General features: G+C 37.5%; 2 protein-coding genes and 1 pseudogene across 2 annotated transcripts in view; 1 reads left to right on the forward strand and 2 right to left on the reverse strand.

The window, feature by feature from the left end:
- The window catches only part of LOC145770764 (GLIPR1-like protein 1), a 29,868-nt gene that overhangs the window by 3,420 nt on the left and 2,322 nt on the right, over positions 1 to 24,126 (reverse strand). The window lies entirely within an intron of this gene.
- LOC145771425 (U6 spliceosomal RNA) lies at positions 1,251 to 1,349 on the reverse strand (annotated as a pseudogene).
- LOC145770360 (protein phosphatase 1D-like) lies at positions 2,452 to 22,454 on the forward strand. Its single transcript, XM_082581981.1, has 8 exons — positions 2,452 to 2,827; positions 3,650 to 3,893; positions 8,363 to 8,528; positions 11,605 to 11,754; positions 12,585 to 12,754; positions 13,107 to 13,168; positions 18,207 to 18,260; positions 19,240 to 22,454. The coding sequence occupies exons 1-8, from the start codon at positions 2,521 to 2,523 to the stop codon at positions 19,605 to 19,607; spliced, it is 1,521 nt and encodes a 506-aa protein (XP_082438107.1). The 5' UTR covers positions 2,452 to 2,520; the 3' UTR covers positions 19,608 to 22,454.

The following is a 24,126-nucleotide window of genomic DNA, read 5'->3' on the forward strand; positions in this document are numbered from 1 at the left end:
CAAACCATTTTGTTGCAAAACAGAAAGGACGTCATAAAAGAAAACAAGTGTTATTTGTTTTCGTCTGTGACGCATTTTTCTTTCAAATTTGTGAACATGTGATGCGTTTGTAGTTGGAATTCAGTTTCTTATTGTGGTAGAATTGCTGCAGCAGTTGCATAGCCTACTATAAAGAAGTACGTTTAACTAATTAAACCGATCAATTATATTACAGTAGTTGTATATTTTTCCGTTCTAGGATAGTCCATGTGAAACTTTTTACTCGCGGAAAAAAAAGTACTTTCTCAAATAAATACCGGTACGGTACTCTTTATTGAAATTAAATATGAGAGTTGTTGACATAAAGATGTAATTTAAATGCCGAGTGGGATGTTGTTGATCAATTTTTGTGTGTAATTGATGGCATATATGAGCACAACCACCGTCGATTCAAAGAGCTGTAAATACAGTACGAGGTAAGGTAATTATTTTCAAATGTTGGAACAAAATGGCGCATTTCCAATTTGTAGAAATTTTGGCTAAAACGTGAAGTTGAAAGAGGTTGGGTCATTCCAGTATATTTCAGGCCATGAAAAAACCAATACTCTTGGAAATGTTTCATACTTTGGCAGTAAGTTCACAATCATTAACTGAGCACACCAAAAATTTTTTTTTTGAAATTGACCAAGTGGTTTAGAAGTTGTGGGGGTTTAAAATTCACCACCTGACAGGGGCTGCGTGCCCCCCCAAAATTCAAATTTTGCTAATATCTCGTAATTTATAGCTAAACAAACAACTAAAATATGTAAAATACTTTTTGGGGGCAAGGAATCTGAATTTCCAGTCAAAATTGGTGAAAAGATATCATTTATAGATGAAAACAACGTTTCAAAAATTTTGGGGGGTGCTTTGGCCATGTAGCCATGACCAAACTCAAAATTTTTTTCTGAAACTATTTACCTGTTCATGTTATGTCTTTATGATGAGTTATTTTAGTTGTTCCATGTTTTTTTGAGAGGGACTGCAGTTTAAAACTGATACGTACTCAGTTTGGCAAAATTCCAATTTCTTTGACATGAAGTTTTGGCATTTTTGATACAGAAAATTGCAATGTCTGTCATCTCTTTGTGCAAGTTTTTTTTGGCAAAATTGGTCGGTGTGTGAACTCAATTTATAATAAATTGGCAAAATATTATAAACTTAAAGACTTTTTCTGATTGCATTATGAAAATATTTAGCTTAGTACAGCAAAATGTTTTTATTTTTTTAGAAGAAATATGGAACACTTCACGATTTTGCGTGTCATCCTTGCGCAGGGGCCATGCTAATCTTCTCTGTATCGCTCCAATTTTAGTATATATATAATATGTACTGCCGAAGCAAGTACTGCAAAATGTTGTTAATCGAAGCTACACCATTATGGTTAGCGAATCGCAACTGCTGGCTGTACTAGTGAGTGCTCACTGCTCGGGAAGAACGCTGAGTGCTCACAGCCGGGAAGAACGCCCCCTTCAAGCGGCGGTCGAATAAATTTGTGGCAAGAATACGGTGCGATACTGATGAGCCCAGCTTCATGGGCGAAACACGTCTCTATTGCTGTCAATTCTTGTTACAAATCGGCTGCCGAGAAACATACCACAAGTGACAGTTGTCTATAATAGAGGAAAGACGGTTTTATTGACACTCACAAAAAAGATGAAAAACCAACTCATTGCTTTTTTAGAGGGAAGACTTTTCATGAATTACGATAGAATTATGATTTTTTGGTGATTTCCACAAGCGTTTGTTTCATAGTGCCTGGTTATTTTCCCTGTTATTAGAGCCTATTTTTCGCTGATATGTTTGCAGGTCACTATTGTTGCTTGTATTGTGATGTGTCAAACATTTCCTTGTTTACTGAAATTGTTAATTGCAAGATATCTTATGTGAAGTGAAGTGACAACACCACTCTTGCTTGGCGATGAATATTCTGATCAAACCGCTCGCCTCGCTATAAGTGCGTAAAACAAGTGGCCTTGTTTATTAGGCATTGTTAAAAAAGTCAAAAGTGTTGTAAAAAGAGCTTGGCTTGGCAGTAACGTTGTTCGATTAATTCTGTTGCTGCGGTATTCTAACATAAATATGAACAACATGTAACGCTGGATACTGAGGATGAAATGCGTTCTTTTCTAGCATAAGAGTCACCTTACCTAAAAGTTTATTAGTGCGGCCCGCCACAGCTCTCCTTAGTGCCAAAGTGGCCCACATGCAAAAAAGGTTGGTGACCCCTGTAGTAAGGTCTTTCGCTTCCTTTCTTTCTCATTTCACTTCACCATGTAATGTAATTGTAGTTTCCACAAAAAATGTTTCAATGGCTGATCAAATTTTTTTAATTTTGTTGGAAAGCTTTTGTTTGGAAAAAGTTTCTAATTATGTTTATATATACTTTTTAAAAATGTTTCAATACTCATCTATTTCTGTTTAGAAACTTGGTGTTAATTTAGCTGATAACTATATGCAACAATCTATGACTGCTGCTTTCATTGTACTTAACTTATCATAATGTCCCCCGCAAACTGCTGGAATCTTCGAGTTACAGCAGAAGCTGATCAAGGCAATAGAAAATATATGGAAGATGTAACTTCAGTGCAATTTGAACGTATAAAATCAGAAAAAGCTGTTGTTGAATATGCAGCATTTGCTGTATTTGATGGACATGGAGGAAAAGATGCTGCCCATTTTGCAAGAGATCATTTACTAGAAAATATCAAACAACAAAAAGGTTTTTTTTCAAACGATGTTGAAGTTGTCAAAAAGGCTATTGCGGATGCATTTGTGGCAACGCATCTAGCAATGTGGAACAAATTGCGTAAGTTTTTGTGTGCAAGTTAACATTTCTTTGGTGTGCTTCGCTCAACCCTGGTTCTTCATGACATCTTTAATCTAGAAATTATAATTCTTTTCTTAGTATTTGCTTTTAATTATCAGGTACATTGCCCATTTGAGGAAGTGCCTTAGTACCAGATCATCTTTTCCAGTTAGCTTTTCCCACTTTTGACCCTTTAGTCTTGATTTTGGTTTATCCAACAGTGTCTAGATAAAAATTTTGAGTCTTGACTGTTGACAATTCCCTTTGCTTTATGCAGTCAATATCATGTGTATACCTTGTTTCTAGCACTTTGCTGTTATTGCTGTGTGTCTATCAATCAACTTTCATGGTAAACCAACTACCAACACAAAGTTTTCTTGATCCTTTAAATAGTATAAATGCATTGTAATGTAAATATTGTTGAGGACGGTTATTTCATTTGTGAATATGTTTGGAGAAACAATAACAGCAAGCATGATGCTTTTGCAATAATGGCATACGTAAATACATTTGTGTTACCCAGAATCCAGACCAGCTCCTGTATCATTTAGTCATCAAAACAAAGGTCAAATGTCTATCTTTTGGTCTCTTAAAACTTTCATAGAAATTTGGAAACTATTTGCATTAGCAGGTTAAGTGTAAGTACCAAAAATGATTTTCTGCAACCAATGGAACAATTACAATTGATCATTTAAGTATGACACTTACTTCTGCTTAGTAGATCAACAAGATTATTGTCGTCCACAGTGCTTTTGTTGTGTTGTGCATTTATTGATACGATAATCATTGACTTACTTCAGAACTTTACATTTGTTGTTCCAGCTGACTGGCCTAAAACATCCTTGGGACACCCCAGCACAGCAGGAACAACAGCAAGTTTGGTAATCATTCGTGGTAGTAGGATGTATGTTGCTAATGTGGGTGATTCCATGATTGTTATGGGTATTAAAGACAACGAAGATGATCCAAGCCACCCCACTAAGTCATATGGTACCATAGATTTAACTATTGATCACAAACCTGAATCATACAAAGAAAGAAGAAGAATTGAAAAATGTGGTGGTTGGTATGTGTTCGAGCAAACTATTTAAAAGTTGTTTTAAAATTAATTTGGTGCATAAAAATACTGGCATGGTACGATGAAAAACAGGTTTCACACATTTTGTATCAGTTTCCTGAGTGCATTTCTTATTGCATGTATGTTATTGTTGTATTATAGCATAATGAGAACCTTGTCTTATCTCGTATACTTGGAATCGAGAATGGGACTACTTTTTTTCCTGAGTTAGCATAAAAATGTATTTGTTGAATTTCAACTAGATAGCAATCAATATATGCAGGCCTTGCTGACATGGAAACCTATATTGGCTCCATAACGTGTGAACTGGAGGCCTGACTGATGTCTATTGTTGTAACAACCTAGCTACTTTTAATTGCGGAATGGCCCAATTTGAATTTTTAAAAATGACAAATATTCGCCTATCACTAGTGTTACCAGATGCTTTTTAGATTTTCAGCACAAGTGCCAAAATCTAGTCCGTTATTTGTATGGTAACTTAACAGCACAGAAGTAGCTCAAAATCACGTAAAATATAGACTAAAACAATGAAAACTATTAAGTATAATATTAATACTACAAAAAGTGCTCAATGCTAAGCAAAAAAGCAAAGCAGAGCGAATTAAATCAAATATAGTTATTACTATATATCCAGGCCTCGAAATTCGTTTTTGTTGACGGCGGACAAACGTGTCCGGTAGACTGGCCCAAAAAAAAGAAAAATCGGAAATGTCATGCTCCACAAGCATTTTCTTGTTGCATTTAACCTAAAACTTACTCCTGCCAATTTTTTTTCGATTTGAAGAATGTTTGGAGGTAACTCATAACTTTACATTTTAGGGGAAAGTAGGTGAATTTACGAAATTTGATGCATTTCCAAAATTTTCCTTCATTTTCAGTTGTTTAGTATAGTACATTGCATATTGGAAATTTATAAGGATAATATTTTATTCTGTGTTTGATCATGCCATCCAAAACTAGAAGTTCTACAGAAATTTGGATGCTGGGGCATTTCCAAGAAGATATTACCTCTTCCGGATTACCAACAAATTAAGAGGTCCTTCGAAAATCTATGTTTCAGCATCAAGAGAAAGGTCTGTGCATACGTGAAAGTGCTAAAGTTGCAGTAAATGCAACAGTTAGTTTCTGGAACAGGGCACAATATACCTATCCAAAGAATTGGTTCTGCTATCAGAAAATTTAACAAACTGCTCAAAATTATCATGCTTTAAAAGCCAACCGGCTCAAACAGCACCACTGTTATAGAGCAAAGGAGGGATTATTCAAAGCTGATTTAGATAATCTATTTGATATCTCAGCAAAAAATTGGGAAACAACAATGTAAAATGAAGAAGACAAGAAATTCCTGCATATGCAGCAGATTGATACCACTAGCTGCAGCATGGCTGGAATTGATGGCACAAACAGAGTCACATAAACGAATGCGAAGTGAAGCATTTGAATGCTAGATGCAGCGCTCAGCAACCAACAAACTGTAACACTTTCTGAAATCTTATCGGAGTCTGGTAATTCAATTGAATCATCAGAAGATGATTTCAACCAAGCAGCAAGCACTGCCATCAACTTCAACTTCGAAGATTAGAGTTGTCACCAGTGAAGTTGCAGCTTCTCTGGATCGCACCAATGTTACAGACCGTAATGCTATGTTCATTATGGGAGCATACACCCAGGCCATGGGCTATAATCTAAATGATGTCGTTCTCAGGGAACACTATTAAAAGATCTGTATTGTAACACGTAAAGAAACAGCTGCATCAATCAAGGCACAGTTCACACCGAAAATTCCACTTGTTCTGCACTGGGATGGAAAATTATTACTCGATGCTAGTGGCCAGGGAATGGTAGATCGCATTGCTATCCCAGTCACTGGAGGAACAGAAGTAGAGCAGTTTCTTGGTGTACCAAAAATTGGTAGAGGCACTGGGAAAACACAAGCTGATTCATGCTTAAATGCACTTGAAGAGTGTAAGCTAAAAGATAAAATTCAAGGGCTTGTTTTTGACACTACTGAGTACTGCAATAATTTTCCATCCCAGTGCAGAACAAGTGGAATTTTTGGTGTGAACTGTGCCTTGATTGATGCAGCAGTTTCTTTACGTGTTACAATACAGATCTTTTAATAGTGTTCCCTGAGAACGACATCATTTAGATTATAGCCCATGGCCTGGGTGTATGCTCCCATAATGAACATTGCATTACGGTGTGAAACATTGGTGCGATTCAGAGAAGCTGCAACTTTACTGGTGACAACTCTAATCTTCGAAGTTGAAGTTGATGGCAGTGCTTGCTGCTTGGTTGAAATCATCTTCTGATGATTCAGTTGAATTACCAGACTCTGATAAGATTTCAGCAAGTGGTACAGTTTGTTGGCTGTCGGTTGCTGAGCGCTGCATCTGGCATGCAAATGCTTCACTTTGCATTCGTTTATGTGACTCTGTTTGTGCCATCAATTCCAGCCATGCTGCAGCTAGTGGTATCAATCTGCTGCATATGCAGGAATTTCTTGTCTTCTTCATTTTACATTGTTGTTTCCCAATGTTTTGCTGAGATATCAAATAGATTATCTAAATCGGCTTGGAATAATCCCTCCTTTGCTTTATAGCAGTCATGCTGTTTGAGCTGGTTGGCTTTTAATAGCATGATAATATTTGAGAAGTTTGTTAAATTTTCTGATAGCAGAACCCATTCTTTGGATAGGTATATGTGCCTTGTTCCAGAAACTAACTGTTGCATTTACTGCAACTTTAGTACTTTCACTTATACACAAGCCTTTCTCTTGATGCTGAAACATAGGTTTTTGAAGGACCTCTTTATTTGTTGGTAATCCGGAAGAGGTAATATCTTCTTGGAAATGCCCCAGCATCCAAATTTCTGGAGAACTTCTAGTTTTGGATGGCATGATCAAACACAGAATAAAATATTATCCTTATAAATTTCCAATATGCAATGTACTATACTAAACAACTGAAAATTTTGTTAAAATTTTGAAAATGCATCAAATTTCATAAATTCGCCTACTTTCCCCTAAAATGTAAAGTTATGAGTTACCTCCAAACATTCTTCAAATCGAAAAAAAATTGGCAGGAGTAAGTTTTAGGTTAAATGCAACAAGAAAATGCTTGTGGAGCATGACATTTCCGATTTTTCTTTTTTTTGGGCCAGTCTAGTGTCCGGTCTGAGCAGCTATCTCGGCGGACAAATTAAGTCTTACGGCGGACACACCAGTTTTAGCGTCGATCGTCAATTCGTCATGCTTAATGACTTTATCTTGATAATTCTTCGCCAATTGAGAACTATAGCTACGCCCTACGGTTTAGAAGGCTTTTTTAACTTTCAGCGAAGTCACTGACTCTGAAAAGCTTTCATCAGCCCAACGACGTGCGCTTGAAGAGTCAAAGCGCCGTGTAGCTGCTTAATACGCCGCATAACTGATTAACTTTCACCGAATGTGGTCGTGTGGCTTTGTGCGTCACAATGCTCTGGACACGAGTCGGAAAACTTCTACACTAACGCTGCTATTTTCTGTTGTGCAAAGTTTCACTAGGCTTTTTTCTTTAGGTTTATTTTTACGTGTCATGTGAACGAAAGTAAATTCTCCCTGGGCCTTTTCTTTCTTACTGTAATACCAAAACTAAACAAATTTTGCTGCAACTTGCTGTAATAGCCTACTCGGTACTCGTACAATCTAATTTTGTAACCAACCTTTCCTTATCAATATTACTCGGAGATCAAAGCCAGACATTGTCACGTAAGATTTGAACTAAGTTGTGCGTGATTAGTGTAAAAGTACCAGTACTTCCATCGATTCTTAGCGAAGAGTTCACCTTTGTTACGCTGATTCAATGTCACCAAACGTTGAAGCAACGTAAAAGTCGAAAGTTTTCCTGCTTGAATGGAAGCTAAGGTATGCAGTATTCACATTTTCTAGATGCGCGTTAGAATGCGCGGGAAATTATATTTTTGCAACAACTATTCGTGCTATGCAATGACGATTTGTATCGCTATTTCTGGCGGACAAATATGACCGATCTAGAGGGTACTTCCCGCGGACATCACATGCTGTGACGGCGGACATGACCGCCGTGTCCGCCGTGAATTTCGAGGCCTGTATATCTGAATCCTTAACAGCCTGTTTCGCCTAAAGGAGGATCATCAGAAGGTCCTTATTCATATAGAATACACAAAGACTATATATATATTATTAATTAATACTCAAACTATCAACTACTTGTAAGCGATTTTGACCAATAACAGATCAGCCTTCAGTCAAATTTGCACGTTCTCATGGCTTGTGTATAAAGATCGTCACGGTAACAACCTGCTGAAGCGAGCCAAATCTATCTTTTTGTTGCACTTTTACTTAGCTAACGGCGATACAAAAAATGCAGAAAATGGTTGAATGTTGAGCATTTGTAAATCAGTGTAGTAGTTTGACCATGTATTGTTGTTTTTTGCAGCGTTATGAATAAATCTGGTGTCAACAGAGTCGTCTGGGCTAGACCAAAAATAAGTCACACTGGACCTATAAGAAGAAGTACTAAATTGGACCAGATTCCATTTTTAGCCGTCGCAAGATCGCTTGGAGACTTGTGGAGTTTCAATTCAGAACTTAATGAATTTGTGGTAAGCAAGTTTTCACACCTCTTCTCGAGTTTGTTATTAAAGGAATTGCTTATTTCGTTTCAAATACGATGGTCACCAGTAGTTTTGATATACAAAGCCATTGATTTTGAAAATCAGATACTGCGGTTTTCCGATGTTTATTGAAGAAACCAAGAAACACTGGGATGTTAATGATACATATGATGCTATTTAAGGGAGCAAGTCTTTCAGGTGCAGACAGTTAGGCGCCGGTCAAATAGGATCGCACACTGTGGCGTCTAGATATTTAGGTACCGTACGGAACACTGTGGCGTCCGTTCGTTTAGGTGCTATTCCTACTAAAGTCTGCAGATTGTATCAGCTTGGCAGGTAGGGCAATGCTTTTCACACAAAATGTTATATTGAACAGAAAAATATGTCATGGCTTCCGTGCGTGAGGCTGCTTAAACCGGCAATGCTTTTCACACAAAATGTTATATTGAACAGAAAAATATATTGTCTTTTAATGCGCGTGTTCGGCATGTATTTGTTGTTAGTCCAGGTTTGCGTCGGAAAAAGCTTTATCAATAAATTATTATTCAAGTTTCCGAACATGACTGAGTTCACTTTTAGTGAGTCAAATAATAACTACACTAAACATCAGTAAAAAATATACGGTAGCCTTTATTCAAGCGGGTGGTAAGCTTGAGTGAAGAGTAACTTAGTTTTCCGTCAAAACCCCGACTAGGTTTAATAACGAGCAAAGTCGCACCATTATGCTTGCAACTTGTAGCCAGGGTTCATATGCCTTATAGCAGGGATGGATCCAGCCTCTAATTTTTGGGGGGGTGCTGCTGAAATCTATTTTCATTCAAAGAAGTCCATCAGTGTGGCACTGTCAAAATGTGTCTCTGCTGTATTTGGCATACTGATAAGCATTCATGTTGTTAATACAGATGTTTTTGTTTAATATTTATAAAGACCTGAAAACGGAGAAAGCGTGCATGAAAAATAAAATCTTAAAAACAAGCATGAATAAAAAAGACTTATGGTATAACAAAATTCAAGAACGTGATGAAGTTTTGGGAAATATTCTAAAGTTTAAATATATACATGAGCAGTACCAAACACATGATTATTTCCATTGGTACACACTACACATTCCATAATCTACACAGCATCAATTCGTTACATGCAGCTGATATAAAAGGATGCAACCTAGTTCGTACCCTCAGTTCGTACCCTGAAAAGATCGAGAGAAAAAATAAAAAAAAGCCGAAGTCGATGATCGCAGTTTCCGCAAACAAACAAAAACTCTTAAGATCATTACCGGAAATTTTTAAATGTTTGCGGAAACTCCGATCAACCCTAACCCTTTTAAAATGTTTGCGGAAACTGCGGAAAAACGGTTCTATTTTTTCTCTCGATCTTTTCAGTTTGTTTGCGGAAACTCCGATAAGCGACTTCGGCTTTTTTTAAATTTTTTTCTCGATCGTTTCCTAACCCTAACCCCTTTTAAAATGTTTGCGCAAACTGCGATCAGCGACTTCGGCAAACTCTTAGAATCATTACCAGAAATTTTAAAATGTTTGCGGAAACTGCGGAAAAACTGAAACTGCAATCAGTGACTTCGGCTTTGTTTTATTTTTGTATCTCGATCTTTTCAGTTTGTTTGTTTGCCGATCAGCGACTTCGGCTATTTTTAATTTTTTCTTTTTGATCTTTTCCTAACCCTAACCCTTTTAAAACGTTTGCTGAAACTGCGATCAGGACTTCGGCAAATTCTTAGGATCATTACCAGAAATTTTAAAATGTTTGCGAAAAAACGGAAACTCCAATCGGCGACTTTGACTTTGTTCTATTTTTTTCTCTCGATCTTTTCAGTTTGTTTGTTTGCGAAAACTGCAATCAACGACTTCGGCTTTGTGCTATTTTTTCTCTCGATCTTTTCAGGGTATGAACTGAGGGTACGAACTAGGTTGCACCCGATATAAAATGCTATGATCTATCAAAATATAAAGTAAAACTAGTAGATCTTCATACTATTAGTTTATTAAAATAATAGCAGTTTGAAATTTTTGGGGGGGTGCACACCCCCCCGCACCCCCCCCCCCCTTGGATCCATCCTTGCCTTATAGAAATGTATTTATGTAGTAGAGCGTTGTCTCATATGAACTCGCCACACAACCAATCCATCCCGAGTAGAAGTAATTGCGAAAGATAACAGATTAAGTATGCATAAGGTTCCATCTGGCTGCAACCTGTGTTCAGGATGCATAGCAAATGTCCTGTGGAGATGTGCTTATATCAAGAGTAGTAGAGCGTTGTCTCGCATCTCATCTCACACGCGCATTAACAAAACAACATATTTTTCTGTTCAATATAACATTTTGTGTGAAAAGCATTGCCCTACCTGCCAAGCTGATACAATCTGCAGACTTTACCAGGAATAGCACCTAAATGAACGGGCGCCACAGTGTTCCGCACGTAAATATCCAGACGCCACAGTGTGCGCGCCTATCTGACCGGCGCCTAACTGTCTGCACCTAAAAGACGTGCGATGTAACCAATACCATGTAGCCTACCACCAATGAAGCTAAAAATAAAACTTGCCACAGTAATGTGACAATAATATCGACTAGTACAATAGCTCGCATCATTTAGAAATTTAATTTCACTGCACTAGCGCTACAAACAATGTCTCTGACCAGCGCAGCCTCAACAACCAAGTCTCGCTTCATTCGGATCTTGCGGCGTAAGGAGTTGCTTCGTAATGTGAGTGCTTACCAGCATGCGCCTACATGTCATGCTTGTTGGACGTTGGTACAATTGGTAGTCACTTTTGGAGTGATGAAACGCATTGTTTCTGTAGCACTATTTTGCCTGATTTGTAAAATGGTCTGCGATGGTACATTGTCGTTTGCGTTCTTTTACTTTCGTTTTAATGACGTAAGTTGAGCCACCATTACCAAAGATACAAGACTTTACAGCAGTTAGCTCAAGACAATCAGCAACAGTACAAAGAAGGTGACATTTTGTTTTGTGCGTACATATCTCGATATAAACTACCACTGTGCAGTGTGTATGCACGATTTAAAATTGACCTGTCGTGATTTAGGTCTCTCCAGTCCCGGATGTATATGTACACGACTTACAAAAGAACAAAGATCAATTTATCGTGCTGGCAAGCGATGGTTTGTGGAACATGGTACGACCCCAAGAAGCGGTCAAGTTTGTGGAACGGATGGAAGCCGACAAAATGAAAGGGGTAATTTTAATTTCTCATTTCGTGTGATGCATTTACATCAAACGGGTACCAAAATTTGAAATTGAACTTTCCTCCAGCACAGGTGAGCTGTGTTCATGCACGGAATGGCCCGTTTCGGTGAGTCCGATCCCTTAATGGGGGATTTTTTCAATTTTTTTTTTAAATTATCGGGTACCGTAGCCTAATTATCATTGCCGTTTTAGGGTTAGAGGTTAGGAACTCACCGAATCGGACTCACCGAATCGTAGCAGACCCGTTTATGCAAATGGTGAAATTCTCGTCAGTGCTTTACTGCTTATATAAAGGTAATTAGCAGGAGTTATTGACAGAGATTCGTGCAGGGTTCAAACTAAGGACTGTAGACTAGGGGATGCGGAACGACATTAGCTCTGGGTTATCAACTGCACTGGGATGGTTACTATTTTTGTGATTTACAAAATGTTGCACTTTTTTATAGGCTGTATCAGTCAGCTTCAAAGCATTTTTTTTAAAGCAAGCTTGTGACAACGACTAAAGAACTATCGAATTAAGAATTGACCCTTCTAGTGTGGCCGGAAAAAATGGATCTTTGAATCCCGTAATGTAATATCCTTAGTAGAAACGCGTGATCTTAATGTGTAAATTGCTATGTCTTTAGGCTTGCTGCTATAATACTTCTACCTATTAAGAGCAGTTTTTGCAAAGGCCTTGCCTTGTTGGATTTGCTGTCTAGTAACGTATCGTTTGAAACTTTGCCCTTCCGCTTGTGTTTGTGCATACTGTCACAGTGTGGTCTGAAGCTTGGTCAATCGCTTCTTGATAATTGTTTTTTTCTAATATGTACGTTATAGGACTCATGGGGCAGCCCTGCGCACAGGCTGGTCCAGATCGCTTTGGCCAGGTGGGCGATGCGACGGATGCGAGCAGATAATATAAGTGTCGTTGTGGTCTTTGTCGAGTCAAGGAAGTTAGAGCCTTCAAAAAGGAAAGGCGTTTATTTTGAGAGCTGGACCAGTGCAAAGTAAGTTTGTATTGAGTTGAGGTCAGGTTGAAAATTTTTATTTAATTGTTATGGTATTGCATGTCCATCGTTATACGCCATGCCGAGTACCAGGTACTTGCCCCAGCAGAGAAATTCACTTAGCTTATATCTTTTTTAAGTTTTATTTGCCTCGTCATAGCTACCACCCTACCAGATACTTTTTTCTGCATGCATTAACAAAAATTACTAAAGAACCTGTGAACCTCCATGTCCATTGGAGGGTCGCAGGGTCCTACAACGCAGCTCGAATCTAATGCTTTAACTTAGATTTGTTACTATTCTGTCGTTACAACTCTCGCAACTGACTTACACAAAACTTTTGTGCTTGTAGAGAAGATATGGACGGATCTATGTTGTCGAGTCCCTTCAGCGGCACCACACAAACACTTAAAGGTGGTATTACGTATATGGCTAACGTCTGTCTAGAAGTGTTCTTTAGTTTTTAAACTTTAGGAATAGCTGATGTACAAGAAAGCAATTTGCCTACTCTTCATAAAAGAGCGATGAGATGGCGCAACGGATGAGGGAGCAAGTCTTTTAGGCGCTGACAGTTAGGCGCTGGTATAATAGGCGCGCACACTGTGGCGTCTGGATATTTAAGTGCGGAGCACTGTGGCGCCCGGTCATTTAGGTGCTATTCCTAGTAAAGTCTGTAGATTGTATCAGCTTGGCAGCTTGCCAGAAAATTATATCATGGCTTCAGTGAGTGAAGCTGCTTAAACCGACAATGCTTTTCACACAAAATGTTATATTGAACAGAAAAATATATTGTTGTTTTATTGTTTTATTTGTTGTTAGTCCAGGTTTGCGTTGGTGAAAGTTTTATCAATAAATTGTTCAAGCTTCCGAACATTATTGAGTTCACTTTTAGGTAACTCTTTCGCGACCACGGACGTATACACAATTACACACGTCTTGGGATTTTTGCCATGATGACCAAGGAAGTATCCCTACGTCCAAGGTTAAAAGGTAGCCTATTTCAAGCAAAAAAAATAATGTAAATGATGGCAGATCCATAGTCTTTGCCTGTCTTTTTTTGGCTAATTAAAAAAAAATATTTTGGCGGTGCAGTTATCAGATGAGGACTTCTTAAAAATGGGGACACAGTGGATTTTTTTTCTTTCACTCATTGGAATTGGCAGTCAAAACTGACGAGGCAACCCCTTACTTTGGAATTTCTCGATCAAAAAGACTGTAGGCTAAATTACGAAAACTTTTTGCTTAAAATTTTCCAAATTTCTCCATAATCATTCTGCTGTACCTCCTAAAGCATTGCGCGCAGAAACGAAGTAAAATTTTTCTCATGTGCAGATTGTTTTGGCATTCGATTAAACTCATGGCGTACTTAACAGAGGCCAAACCAACGTGCGTGCTGGAGTCTAAACTGGAGGCGAACATTTTCATTGACATATTGCATTGCAAACACAGTATATTTAAACCTAAAACGATTATAATGAAAACTTTGCTTTCAAATTTCAAAATGTAAAATACATTTTCATCCATGGCATTTCATATGCTTGACATAGTCTATTCCAATGAATAGTTGTTCCCGTGTGTGTTACAATAATAAAAACAATTACAGTAGATGTGTAAGGTTTTAACTTTGAAGTTATTATTTTGTATAGAGCTGATTCACAAAAATACAATGTACCTACATGGTCAAAACTACTACATGAAAGGACTGTGGCTAGTAGCGCAACTAGGATTTTAGTAAAGTGGGGGGGGGGGCTAAACCAAGCCCCCTGGTTGCGCAACTAATGTGGTGCTACTTTAGTTCAGATAATGAACGAAAAAATTATCTGTTACGACAACTTTAAATAATATCAGTGCAAGGACTTCTCAGGAATGAAAATAGACATTTAAAGAAGTTCTATAACAGTCCTTACAGAAGTCTCGACAACAAAGAAAAACAAACAAAAAACAAGTTTTTAATGCATAAGTTTTAAAATCTTTTGTTTTACTTCCTTTTCTGATACAGGTGAAAATAGACAACAATAATTTTTAAACATAATATTGGCCAATGTAGCTGCATACTTTTTGTTCACAGATACCTGGTATTGATCTGATATAAAGTGAAAAACACGACATAACGAGGTTCTGCAACAGTGGTTAACAACTTCATGAAACATGATATAACCATAAAGTACCCATTGGCAAACTGTGTCACCTGGTATATGCATATATATGGTATATTTCTCTTCAGGATTTCGAGGTAAACGAGAAGTTGTTTCTTTGTTTGCCTCATCATAATTTCCATGGCAATTAGTCACAACATTTTCTACCCATCTTAATTAAATATCAAATAACCTCTTAACATACTTTGAAATATACATGAAAATGAAGATGTAATGAAAACTATGCCTGCACTAACTATAGGCTACACTTTGCAATGGCACAAGTTTGACAAAATTAAGGTCACAAATGATGCTTTGAGACCGCATGAACTGACCAAATTCAACTTATCAAACTTTAAGCAGCACAATTTAAATGCACAGTTTTTATAAGAACAATCTAAACATGTTAACGTTTTGCTTTTTTTTTTAAAACTTTGCTGGTCTCAAAATTGGAGACTAAATTTTTATTAATGCACACAAACTTAAAAGCGTTTGTTAGACTATTCCTTCTTATACCACATTAGACTATTCCTATTTATACTACATGCACAGTATAGAACAATCGGGTATTTTAGACTGCAACAAAATTTTAAAACCAGGTTCGAAAATGAGAGTGTCTTTTAATTCCTGGGTGCCTTCATGCTACATTTTTGCTGTACTGTTCTACAGTGTAGCAAAGTATTAGCCTGCACAAGTCTAGCCAGACTAAGCAATTATTTTTCTAAAGTAGAATTTCAAAATGCTGCATAGGATTTCTAGATTTGTCTGAGCCATGGCAACCTTGAAATACTGACTATGCAAGCAATTTTAGGCTCAAGAGCTGAAGGCTGACCTTGCAATCATGCGTTTAATATACTACACCTCTACTAAAAATAAAAACAGCTACACCAATTTGGAAAAAAAAAACAAAGCTAGCCTCAACAATTCCCATCATTCTCAAAGGTACCGTACAGTAAGTTACTTTTCACACAATTTCATAACACTTCTGGGTGTGCCCTCAAGTAGCCTAACATTATTTTACCAAAACCGATGCGGCTACCGGCATTCGCTAACTAGCCTTCAGCCTCGGTACTCAATATTTGTTTGCATGGCCAGTATTTCAATAAATCAACATTTCATTTATCCAAATATCCTACCCTAAATAACATTTCAACAGCAAGCACCTTAAAAACCACCGCAAAACTTAATTCAATTATTGAACACAATATCAGTGTTGCCAGAAGTTTAAAACAATTAACTTTTTAAAGGAAATGCCATGAAAAGAAGTGCAATTTTCAAAACAAAGCTGAGTAAAATTAAAAAAATTGTTCAATATATAAATTATAAAAACCACAGATAAAGCTGCGAAATGAAACGTTCAGTAAAGTTTCATCATATAGGAATTATATTAAAATTGAAAGAAAAAAAAAGTATTTTAAAAACTAAAACTTTTCTGCGTTTTTGAAAAGTAAAGATAGTTCTTGTAGATTTTTCCTGTTCAAAGAAGGGTATGTTAAAACAATTGTGCAAATTCAATAACAGAACAACGGGACAGTACCGATTAAAGCACACAGATATCTGTTGGGGTTTACTTTTCACACCTGGCAACTCTGCATCGTTTTAGTATGCTTGCGCAAATGGCGAATGAATATACAATTAAAAATTGATTTTCTAGCAAACTTTTTCATATAAGATAAATATTTAAGGTAAAAAACATTCACTTCAACTTTTTATACATATCTTTTCAATATGGTATGTCAAAGTCATGAAAACATGTTCGCCTCCAGTTTAGACTCCAGCACGCACGATGACATGGCCTCTGTTGAGTACGTCATGATTAAACTACATATATTTTCATATTATTGTATCATGCTTGGGTAGTAAAGATTATAATGAAGTACACTTTTCTGCCAGTTTTTAATTTTTTTAGAAATTAGAAAAAATACCGTATGGAAAGTTGCTAGTTGTACATAGAATGTTTTAAGTTTTATTGCAAAGCTTTGCATCTTCGGATAGCTGAAGATGTATGCTTTCATTTGATGTCAAGATTGTGCGTCTACGTCGATCACATGACATGTTTTTACGGCGTAAATACAACAGATTTGTGTGAAAAATGTCTGGTTATTTAGATTAAATATAAATTACTTCTGTTCGGGATGGATTGGCCATGTGACGAGAACGCGTAAGACGCTCTACTACTGTTCACATGAATACATTTCTACAGAGCATATAGGCTACACCTTGGCTACAAGTTGCAAGCATAATGGTGAGACTTCGCTCGTTATTAAACCTAGTCGGGGTTTTGACGGAAAACTAAGTTACTCTTCACTCAAGCCTACCGCCCGCTTGAATACAGCCTACGGTACATTTTTTACTGATGTTTAGTGTAGTTATTATTTGACCTAACTAAAAGTGAATTCATACATGTTCGGACACTTGAATAATTTATAGATAAAGCTTTCGCCGGCGCAAATCTGGACTAACAACAAATAAATGCTGAACACGCGCATTAAAAAAACAAGATATTTTTCTGTTCAATACAACATTTTATGTGAAAAACATTGCCGGTTTAAGCAGCTTCACTCACGGAAGCCATGACATACTTTTCTGTTCAATATAACATTTTGCGTGAAAAGCATTCCCGGTTTAAGCAGCTTCACCCATATATTTTTTCTGTTGAATATAACATTTTGTGTGAAAAAGCATTGCCGGTTTAAGCAACTTCACTCACTGAAGCCATGACCAACAACGCACACGCATTAACACAACAATATATTTTCCTGTTCAATATAGTATTTTGTGTGAAAAGCATTGACCAACGCCCCTACCTGCCAATCTGATACAATCTACAGACTTTACTAGGAATAGCACCTAAATGACCGGGCGCCACAGTGCTCCGCACCTAAATATCCAGACGCCACAGTGTGCGCGCCTATTAGACCAGCGCCTAACTGTCAGCGCCTAAAAGACGTGGACCCACGGATGAGGCGTTGGCTTTCCAATTACAATGCGACCTGGTTTGATACCCGGCTTGAGCTGGTTGTTGATTAACAGGCTGTAATAAATTATGTGGACATAGTTGCTGAAATAAAGGCGGCCGAGAGAAACGAACTGGCCAGGCCACCCTGAAGGCTTAGTATGATGAGAACCTTATCTTCTCACACCCCGAGGTTCAGCAACGGACTTTGGAACTTTTACTTGGTAAAAGATTTCGTAATATGTAGGATTGTAGGTGTAGCAACAACATTACGTTTTTGTAAAATAACGTACAGTGGTCGACTTATCTTCCGAAACACTAATCACGTCGTTTGTTTGAAACAACACTTTCCACATTTCAGCTATCCCCAACAAGCCCACTCATGACGCTACAACAAGTAAAAGTCCCAGTCAACGTAAGCTAACTATTTTGTTTGTGCGTCTGTGTTACTAGCAGCGAATATTCTTCCGAAAATACATCGCAATTAAAAGAAACAGCACAGACTCACTCTGCAACTTAGGAGGCAGGAGATACAGAGTAAATTCTCTCTCCTGAAGTGAAAGAAATTTGTTGCCATCAGCCATACCCAGAATGCTTATCAGCAGATAACACTGGTCTACAAAAAAAGAATTTTTTTTTGCTCCATGAACTTTGAAGGCTGATTTAGAGTAAGTTTGGGGTGCTGAATCCGAATCTGACTTCAGATTTATCCTATCACGCCAGGTTTGTGAGATATGATAACAACAAATTGTTACTTAATTGTCAAAAGTGGAAGATTTGGTGTTGCGTTCACCACCAACATATGCAGTCCTATAACGAAAGGTTAGCGTTAGACCAGGCAAAGCAGCCTAAGTAAGGTTACTGGACAAGCATTGCCATCTTAGGCCTGTTTAAATTTTTGTGGTTTCATGCAAAACATTGATGGGGGAGGGGGTCAGTTATACTTTTGGCCTCCCTTTTAACTTGTTATTACTGCCTTGTTAATAATGTTGCTTGGAAAACAAATTGGTATCAACATTATAGTTGGTGGTGTATATAATATATCAGCTACTTATGCACCACATGGCCTGGATTTCTGGATATAGCACAATGCGTAGGCTTTGTGCAATAAACGCAACGTCAAATCTTCCACTTTTGACAAAAGTAACAATTTGTTGTTATCATATCTCACAAACCTGATGTGATAGGATAAATCTAAGGTCAGATTCGGATTCAGCACCCCAAAATTACTCTAAATCAGTTTTCAAAGTTCATAGACCAAAAATCGTGTAGACCAGTGTAATTGATTTCTGCACTCACTCCCATTTGCACTTACAGAAGCTAGTGTGAAATGTCTGTGGATAAATTTTTGCTGACACGTTTGCTTTGTATTTAATTATTTTTATCACTTTCAGCGAGCACTTCGGCTAAGAATTCAGAACCCTTGCAAGATTCCAGCATTTCGTCATCGAACGGTGACGTCAGCGACGACGTCGTTACGACGCTCAAACCTCGCATGAAAACACGATTCTCGAATGATCCACAGCTGAACGGCAGTGGTATCAAAGAGAGGAGACTGACTCGGTCGCAGGGTAAAAAGTCCCCGGAAAAGAAAGCCTCCAAACGCCGCAAGACGATGAGTGACATCCCGATCGGGGGCGGCGTTAAGACCCGGCGGATGTCGTTGCGGCCTGTTCGGATCAAAAAAACGAAATCGGAAGAAAAGGTAAAGTTACCAAAGACCCCTGCCAGAGTTTCAACCAAGACAAGAAGACGTCTGTAATTTTTACGTTTGATATTTTTTGCGCTTTTCGTCGTGCTGCCGCCTGTTTGTTGCGAATGATATCAACGACCACAGGCCAAACTTTCAAGCGTGGGAAAATTTAAAATATTTAAAAAATTAAACGTTTAAAATATTGAGAAAATGACAACGGGAACATTGCAAACCCGACTACCATTCATATTTTCTTCACCAGTTAAACAGTTTCTTGTAAGATTATTTGAAACCAAGCCCATTACTTACTGCACAAGTCCCAAGTTAGTTTTATCATTGTTTTTTGTTTATGGGTAACAGACTTTACCAGACGTGTAATTTGTCTTGATTACAATCACAGACACAAAACATTGTTACGCTATTTTAGTAACGTTTAAATACCTGTAAACTAACGATTCCCGGTTTAAGCAGCTTCACCCACCCACCCATTTGCCCTTCAGGTATAGTCGTAGCAGCTGGGGGTGCAAGGGGGGTGGCCGCTGCCCCGCTACAAAGAACACATAGTGAATTTGAGCAAATCAATCGTACCATGATGTTTCGACATCTTACCAGCTTAGAAACTTTACATATTTGTTCGAATGTATGACATGCATTTCCATCTTCCATGAATATAAAATTGTCAACGATTTTAGAAACTATTAGATGTATTGCAACCTGGACATAATGTCAAACTTCGATTCGGTATCTGCAGGAAATTGTAAAAATGTTGCGTTTTTAAAATGATATTTGCAAAGACAATATTAGGCAAATTTTGTTACTACACCCAAAATGGTTCATTCTTCTGCTTCTATGGCTGCGGGTGACGTCAAATGTTGACGTTCCTTTGAAATTGCAAGGAGAACGTCTCCGTATGTAAATAATTGCCTCTCACCTGCTTCCGATTTGCAAACTATATATTTCCTAAAGTTGAGCAAGCGTTCAACTTAAATATGACTTGATTTAATAAATCAGGCATTTCTAGAAGTATGGAATGCGAAACTACCTTCTCAGAGTAGGGTGCGTTAAATAATAGAGGTGCCAGGTGTTTTTTCAGGATAAATGCAATTATTGACTGGCTTCAACTTAAATTAATGTTTTTTTGCTAAATCTATTCCAAACAAGCTTACAACATTAATTTGTGAACTCATCATAGCAATAGTGTTTAGAATTATCATCTAATTATGAGTTTATTACATTGGTGATTTATTTTTAAGAGATCATTTCTACGGTGATAATTAATTGGTCGAAATTTATCGGCACCATTACTTTGATAAGTTACTTTTTTTGTAGCCAGGCTTGCATTTGATTAATGGGTAATTCTAGATTAATTCGTACAGTTTTGGGAGATTTTGGTCGGGGCTTGACGGGAAAGCATCAACTAAATTTCGAGCTACATGATCAAAATAGCTTTTTCTCCGGAAGTGTACATAAAATCTGGCAACACTTCCATAATGCACCCTACTCTCAGAACAAAGATCACGTAAGTTACGCTTCCCGGTACGTTCTTAAATTCTCTGAACATACCTTTACAAATCTATGGTAACTTACAAGTTTTAGAAGTTTCTCTGGTACGATATTCAAGGTCGTATATTTGCACTGTTTGAATCCGTGCTATGAAACAGTAACAGATAGCTACATCACTTGCAGAGGGTTTGTAACTTTCTCAAAAACTATCAAGTTTTCTGCGCAAAGCAACTAAGAAAAACAACTGAAAATTATTCTCTTCGTTCATTTCTTCGTTGCTTTTCTGAAAATGGTTAAGTGAGGTATTTTCGACATGTATCTTTGGCAAGGAACGGAAGAATGCTGTGCAATGTGCATGGACATTTCCTTTTCTCCCGTGTGACTGAAGTTGAGCAACGCACTTCATTTAGGGCACCAAGTTAATGAAAAAATCTACTGCCAGCAACATTTTGCGTAGAAACGTTAACTTTCAACTGTACAGTGTAGTTCTCGCATTCTGCAAGTTCGCCAGATAAGGCTTCGAAAGAGGCTTTCAACGTTCGAGAGCGAATGCTTCATCTATGAATTAAAATAACGATGAGAGTGAAGCTCTGCTCATTCAGTCTGGTAGAGCGAAAGAATTGCATGGTTATCGTTTCTTTTATTGCCTTTTCTATCAAGTAAATTTATAGGACGGATTCATTTTTTTATACTTCATTAAATTAACAGTAAATATCAAACTGAGTTTTGTCCTTAGAGTTCCTTAAATTTTTAAATATTTTTGTAAGCTTGTAACGATATTTTGTCAAAGATTCGTCTGACAACATTGTTCCGATATGTCCTCTTGTTATAGTTAACATGAGCTTTTATTGTGATTACTGCGTTATTAGTAGCTAATCAAATGTTGCCAATCTAATTAATTCCGTTAAAAGTGTAATTAACTTGAAGCAGCAGCCTTGTGACAACTTCATCGTGTGTCACATTGTCAGTTTATAATATGGGTAGTCAGATTTTTTGTGGGTTGCATAATATCGCTTTGCCCACCAAAAGCTTTCTCGGAATAACTTTCTAAACTTAGTTATACATCAGTTCGCTACATGAATGCGTTCATGAGCTGATCGGTCATTTTGAGCAATCTGAATTTAAAACAATTCAGTTTCATCGCAGTAGATTTCACCTTTTATTATACGCTTTTCGAATGTTTCTCTGTGTATCAACATGACTTCCTGATCGCCCTGGTATTGTATAAAGTCGCACTTGTGAAGTTTCCCAGTGTAAGAAAACATGCCGATAAAATTGTTGTTGGAGATGATGTATGTTTTGATATGTTAATAATCATTTAAGATAAAAAGTAGAAGTTGTACGAAGATAGTTTTTGCGTGCATTGTATCATAAGCGATTTTAACGTAGTTGTTCGTAAATAAATGAGATGCATGTCGAATGGAAAGTTATCTTGCCGTAACACCAGCAACTGCAAGGTATCATAATATTGAGGTGAACTGCTGATTGTTGGGCGACAAAGCGACACACTATCTGCTTGACACTTGCTCTGACATCTAGTCCTGGTGATTATCACAGCCCCACATGGCAGAACTCCCGTTTGGAGAGGCAAAAGGAAGGGATTTTAAACAAAGCTAACTTCGTGACTTATTTTGATATACTTTGGATTACTACATTAAAACTTACTAGGCTTTATGAGATAATTACTGGCAATTATCTTGTGGTCCAGTAGGCTGGGGATTGGGGAACCTCACATATTTAGGCTACAACCTGTCCAGCATTTCTTGAGTTTCCGACAACGCAGCAGTTGTGAACTCAGCACATGGCAGTTGAGCAAGTGACAACTGAGCTAGCAACATTTCAGCAGCACAATCCATATATTTTCGCTGATAAATGTGAAATTATATCTTGTTCTGTACAAAGCATCACTGTGTTTATAGTGGTGTCTGAAATTGGTAACTCAAATGACGAACCTAAGCAAGTAAAAACTGACCAAGCCGATGCTTAGCATGTGACAAGCCAGCAAATTCAGTTTAGCAAGCGATGACCAAGCAAGTACGATGCTAGATGAAAATTTCATTTGCAAACTTGGGCAGTAGCTAAAATGTACTTGTTGAATTAAAGCTCTTGCCGAGTGGTCCAGCTACTGCATTAAAAAGGAAACACAGCAACCCAAATTGTCTTCTAAAAACCATCTGCATTGAAAGAGTTTGCGGTCCAAGTCTAATGCTGTAACACTACCGGAAAACATTTTAGTCGCTGTCACAGAAAATTAAAGGCCACTTGTGGATTTAAGCGGGAGCCCAGGATGGTGTTCATACGGCATTGTGTGGGCATTTGAAGAAATTTCCCGATCAACAATTAGCAGATCGGTAGCTTGATAGTGTTTGTCAGCATGAAATGGCTGAAGTTTTAATTTCATCAACGATTTTTTTATGGTAGCCTACCATAGCTTATCTCGTATGAGGCATCTATCTTCGTTTTCAAATGGTTTACGGCAGGGTTTCCCAAACTTTTTTGGGCCACGGACCACTGTTTGTGAATCTGTTTATTCGCGGACCCCCAACACAACGGTAAAAATAATTAAAACCGAATTTTGTTTATTTAAGAAAAACTGACAACAGCAGGGAACGAATGGGATTGCTTCTTATTGCATAAGTCATCAATTCTCAGAGTTATTTGTGAAAGGCAAACTCGTAAGTCAGGGTCCACGGAAAGTCTGGACCTGTATTTTGTCTTCATGTTGGTAAGAGCTGAAAATGCTATCTCACACATGTAGGTCGTGGCAAAAGGCAATAAAATTTTAGTTGCCTTTTGCGATAACAATGAGTATTCCTCCACAACACTCAACTGGAAAAATGCAATTGTTATTTGATTGAAACTAAGCATTAAAGTTCGATCAGATGATAATTTGGCTAATTCTTCTTCTTCGCGTCCTGACAGATCAGTCTTTGTAACAACAAAAGGGTTTAAAATCCAGTCAAAATTTTCATATGTCTCTTTTTAAAAAGTACTTCTTGAAATGTGCAGAAAACAATTCCAAATGTTGTATAACGTCAGAGAAAATCAACTCTGTATTAATTAAGGGTTTGTTGGTAATGTAGTT

This window comes from Aplidium turbinatum, chromosome 5 (assembly GCF_918807975.1).
Source record: "Aplidium turbinatum chromosome 5, kaAplTurb1.1, whole genome shotgun sequence".
Taxonomy (NCBI): Eukaryota; Metazoa; Chordata; class Ascidiacea; order Aplousobranchia; family Polyclinidae; genus Aplidium; species Aplidium turbinatum.

What these genes read in the sequence shown, in the direction of transcription:
- LOC145770360 (XM_082581981.1), top strand. Translation starts at nt 2,521, where the DNA reads ATGTCCCCCGCAAACTGCTGGAATCTTCGAGTTACAGCAGAAGCTGAT. An exon ending in AGCAATGTGGAACAAATTGC is followed by an intron (nt 2,828 to 3,649) that starts GTAAGTTTTTGT and finishes TTGTTGTTCCAG; the next exon opens with CTGACTGGCCTAAAACATCC. An exon ending in ATTGAAAAATGTGGTGGTTG is followed by an intron (nt 3,894 to 8,362) that starts GTATGTGTTCGA and finishes TGTTTTTTGCAG; the next exon opens with CGTTATGAATAAATCTGGTG.